The 3,903-nt window shown below is 39.6% G+C and overlaps 1 protein-coding gene across 2 annotated transcripts; it reads left to right on the top strand.

Moving 5' to 3' along the window:
* Positions 1–1,189: 1,189 nt before the first annotated feature.
* Positions 1,190–2,681, top strand: LOC119489298 (P2Y purinoceptor 1-like). Of its 2 annotated transcripts, XM_037771536.1 has the most exons (2): positions 1,190–2,450; positions 2,578–2,681. In XM_037771536.1, the coding sequence occupies exons 1-2, from the start codon at positions 1,544–1,546 to the stop codon at positions 2,619–2,621; spliced, it is 951 nt and encodes a 316-aa protein (XP_037627464.1). In that variant the 5' UTR covers positions 1,190–1,543; the 3' UTR covers positions 2,622–2,681. The 2 variants fall into 2 exon arrangements, with proteins under 2 accessions (XP_037627464.1, XP_037627462.1); XM_037771534.1 differs by lacking the exon at positions 2,578–2,681 and having other exon boundaries at positions 1,190–2,559.
* The last annotated feature ends 1,222 nt before the right edge of the window (positions 2,682–3,903 follow it).

The following is a 3,903-nucleotide window of genomic DNA, read 5'->3' as shown; positions in this document are numbered from 1 at the left end:
TAGACGTGGACAGTATGGCTTGACCATTTTGCAGAGAGAATTGGAGGTAAGTTAGCTATGTTTTACCATCTATTGTACACTGTTATCTTGATAGCTACGCTCTGATTACTGTAAAAAAAAAGTAGAGAAAAAGTACTAACGTTGGGGAATCGGCTTGTGGCTCTGCTTCAACTGTACGAGAGCCTATGGACGGCCGACCAAAATTTCTGACATGTCAGAAATTCATCCGACTGTCCGACGGCCGGTCGGGAGGAGTTAATCGGTCCTCGGTTCCCCCTCCCCGTACACTGCGCGGCACACGACGCCCGACAAAGCTGAAATTCGGTCCGACTCTAAAATGAGTCGTGTGGCTCAAAATTCGGGCCAGAAACGGGCTAAAATCGTATAGTGTATGCCCAGCTATACAGTTTTTATCATCCATGTCTGTCCAAAATGTCATCAATTCATCATTTTATCCTGTTAGACATTTGTGTGAAATTGTCATAATTAGCATATTAATTCTTGAGTTATGGCTAAAAACACAGTGACCTTGACATTTGACCTTTGATCACCCAAATCGAATCAGTTTATCCTTGATTCCAAGTGGACATTAATGCCAAAATTCCCTCCAGGTGTTCTTGAAATATCACGTTCACGGGAACGGACGGACGGACAACCCAAAAACATAATGCCTCCGGCCACGGCTATCGCCGGCGCAGAGGCATAAAATCCTCTTCTTTATCTTGAAGGAATCTATCTGATTAACGAGAAGCTGGCTACTTCTTGGAGCTGCCCCTTGACACAGAAATATGTAAGGGATAATATACAGTGAGCCAGCCATTGTTGTGAAATAAACCCTGAAGCATTTTTGACACAAAACTGGTCCGCCAGAGTCCGACACCACAACTGCGCCCATAGCAACGTTCTGTTATACATAGCAACAGTGTGCTATAAAGAAATAGCAGACCATAAAACGCTGTGATTGACCAATCAGAATTGAGTATTCAACAAAGCCGTGTAATATAATAGACATAAAATAAATGTTGTTAAACTCTCATGTTAGAAATGAAGTGTAGGTTACTTGAGCTAGACATTCAGTTTCAACTTCTCATAAGGTTTTGTCAGAGGTGTCAGAAAAAGAAAGAAATTCTATAAGTGCGACCACACAATCACATATAAACCTGTAGTTGTAGGCTAAGTTGTTACTTTGGCTCATCATGGATTCACTTTAGACGACTTTAATTTTCTATTTCAAAAATCTGACAAACCAGCCAACCCATGTCATTTCCTGGATACTAGCAGGTGCAGAAACTCACATGTGGTGTGTAGATGAAAGAGGAAGTCTTGTCTGCACCACCCATGCCGTAATTCTGGTACTATCTATTCTATCTCACACTCACAGAGAGAAGGACTTATACTAACTGCTTTCCAGAAGACAACGAACAACACATTTTGTCAACAAATCAGCTCTGACTTTTCAAGCAGATTTCTGCCTTTTTACCTCTCATAAGCCAGATCAACCACGTAGGAAAAGAGTTGTACTAACTTCTTTCCAGAAGACAGAATGAACAACTCCTCTTGTCCTCATGTTGACTTTGACTTTACAGCCAGATTTCTGCCTCCTGTTTTCATCTTAGTCTTCATCATTGGTGTGGTAGCTAATGGATGGGGACTGAAGTCTTTGCTCCACAACTGGAAGAAGCTGGGTAACGTCAATGTGTTCATTCTCAACCTTGGACTAACAGATATTCTGTATCTGCTCACGCTCCCATTTTTGATGGTGTACTACTTTAAGGGGAGGAATTGGATCTTTGGAGATACATTCTGCAAAATAACAAGATTCTGCTTCAACCTGAATTTATATGGCAGCATCGGGTTCCTGACTTGTATAAGTGTGTACAGGTACTTGGCCATTGTCCATCCAATGAGAGTGATGGGAAGAATAACTGTCACTCACTCTGTGGGGATCTCAGTCATGGTTTGGCTGTTGGTGAGCGTTCAAAGTCTTCCAGACATGTTCTACAGCAAAACATCTGGAAACAACATTGTGCAATGTTATGATACCACCAGTAACGCCTATGTTGAGGATTACCTGAAATACAGCCTTGGATGGACACTCACTGGGTTTTGTATCCCATTCCTCATCACACTGGGCTGCTATGGACATGTGATTGTCGTTCTCTGCCGCACAAATACCACCGACAAGGTACTGAAACAGAGATGCTTGAAGTTGTTGCTCATCACGATTCTTCTCTTCTCTGTTTGCTACATCCCCTATCATGTACTGAAGAACCTCAACCTCTGGTCAAGAGTTTTGTCTAAACAGAATATATGCCGTGAATGGTCCAATGGAGTCTACATGGCTCAACAGATAAGTCGTGGCCTTGTGTGTCTGAACAGTGCTCTCAACCCTCTGGTTTACCTCCATGGAAGTGAAGATATTCCTGCTCGGCTCAGACGACTACTCCAGCGTGCTCGTCGGATGTTCAGCCATCCGCTTCCAACAAACTCTAGTAGTGTGGCCATGGCTTAGATCACATATGAAGGTGTAACACAAGAAAAATAGTAACATGTTAAACATCATACTGTATATATTAATTGCCCGTCAAGCTGTTTTATGGCTGCCTATCGCCCCTAGTTAAATTCCCCTGTTGTAAATTGTCTGATATGTCAGTGAAATTAAACAATTGTATTGCACCATCTGCCACTGTTACACATTTATTGTACCGGTTCAAGGTTTTATCTATGTGATGGTCATATTACGGTTAACAAGCTCAAAAAAGCTCAGATTAAAAAAGAAAATGCACTTAAACTATTCTGAAAATGTCACTGCTCACTTTCAGAAAGGTTTGCTGAGAGAGCATGACGACATATTGTTGTTGCAGTGGGGAGGCTCCGTGCTATGTATGATCTCTTTGGATCGAAACAGGAAGTTCAAAGTGCGAAGGTGTAAAAATAAAGAGGATGCAAATTGTATGAGCTTCACCGACTGCAACACCCCTGTATCAACTGCACATCAAAGGGATGCACAGGAAGACCATAAAAGAATAACAGCAGATTAATGTATATTGGTACTGGTACTGCATATATATATATACTGTGTCAGCATAGTTGTCCAAAAATCCTTCAACTTTAGTGATTTTACTGTGTGGAAAAATAGTAATAATTTTGATTAAGCATGGGTTGAGGAAAACAGTATTGGACAACATATTAAATGATGGAGATTACAGATCAGAAAAAGATAAAATAGCTCGGACGACTACTTCAGCGAGCTCGTCAGATGTCCAGCCGTCTGTGTATGTCAAACTCTGCTAGTGTGGCCATGGCTCAGATATCAGATGAAGCTTAACACAAGAAAAACGTGTTTAACAGTGATCTGTTAAACATTATACTGTATATGTCATAATATTCTTTTTAATATGCAGTTTAGAAGGGAGAATTACTTTTTTTTTTGTATTATTATTTTTTGGTTATTATTATTGTGTTAATTGTTTCATTTAAGTAAAGGAAACTTTAATTTATCTGACTTCCAGTTCATTATTGGGGGGGTTGTATTTATTACCTAGACATCCATCATCCATCATTTGGTTCAAATAGGCTTTTCAGATTGAATATTTTCCACATTCTTTATGATTACAAAGCTGTTATTGTATTATTAAGGAAAGGGATTTAATCAAATCTGATGCATCCTTAAATGATATTAATCTTTAAAAATAAATCTCTTGCAAAATAACTGAGTACATTTACTCAAGTACTACAGGCTACTTAAGTACAATTTGGACTTTATACTTCTACTTCATTACATCTCAGGGGCAAATATTGTAATTTTTACTGCAATACATTTATTTGGTAATGTAGTGGCTATCTTTAGTCTTCATACTTCTATCTTCGTCTTAACTTACTTTCTGTCAATAACCACACTTC

The sequence above is a fragment of the Sebastes umbrosus genome, chromosome 6 (genome assembly GCF_015220745.1).
Source record: "Sebastes umbrosus isolate fSebUmb1 chromosome 6, fSebUmb1.pri, whole genome shotgun sequence".
NCBI lineage: Eukaryota > Metazoa > Chordata > Actinopteri > Perciformes > Sebastidae > Sebastes > Sebastes umbrosus.
Note: the sequence above shows the minus strand (reverse complement) of the source record. Positions and strands in the feature narration are given on the sequence as shown.

Coding starts and splice junctions, on each gene's coding strand:
- LOC119489298 (XM_037771534.1), top strand. CDS start 1,544: ATGAACAACTCCTCTTGTCCTCATGTTGACTTTGACTTTACAGCCAGA.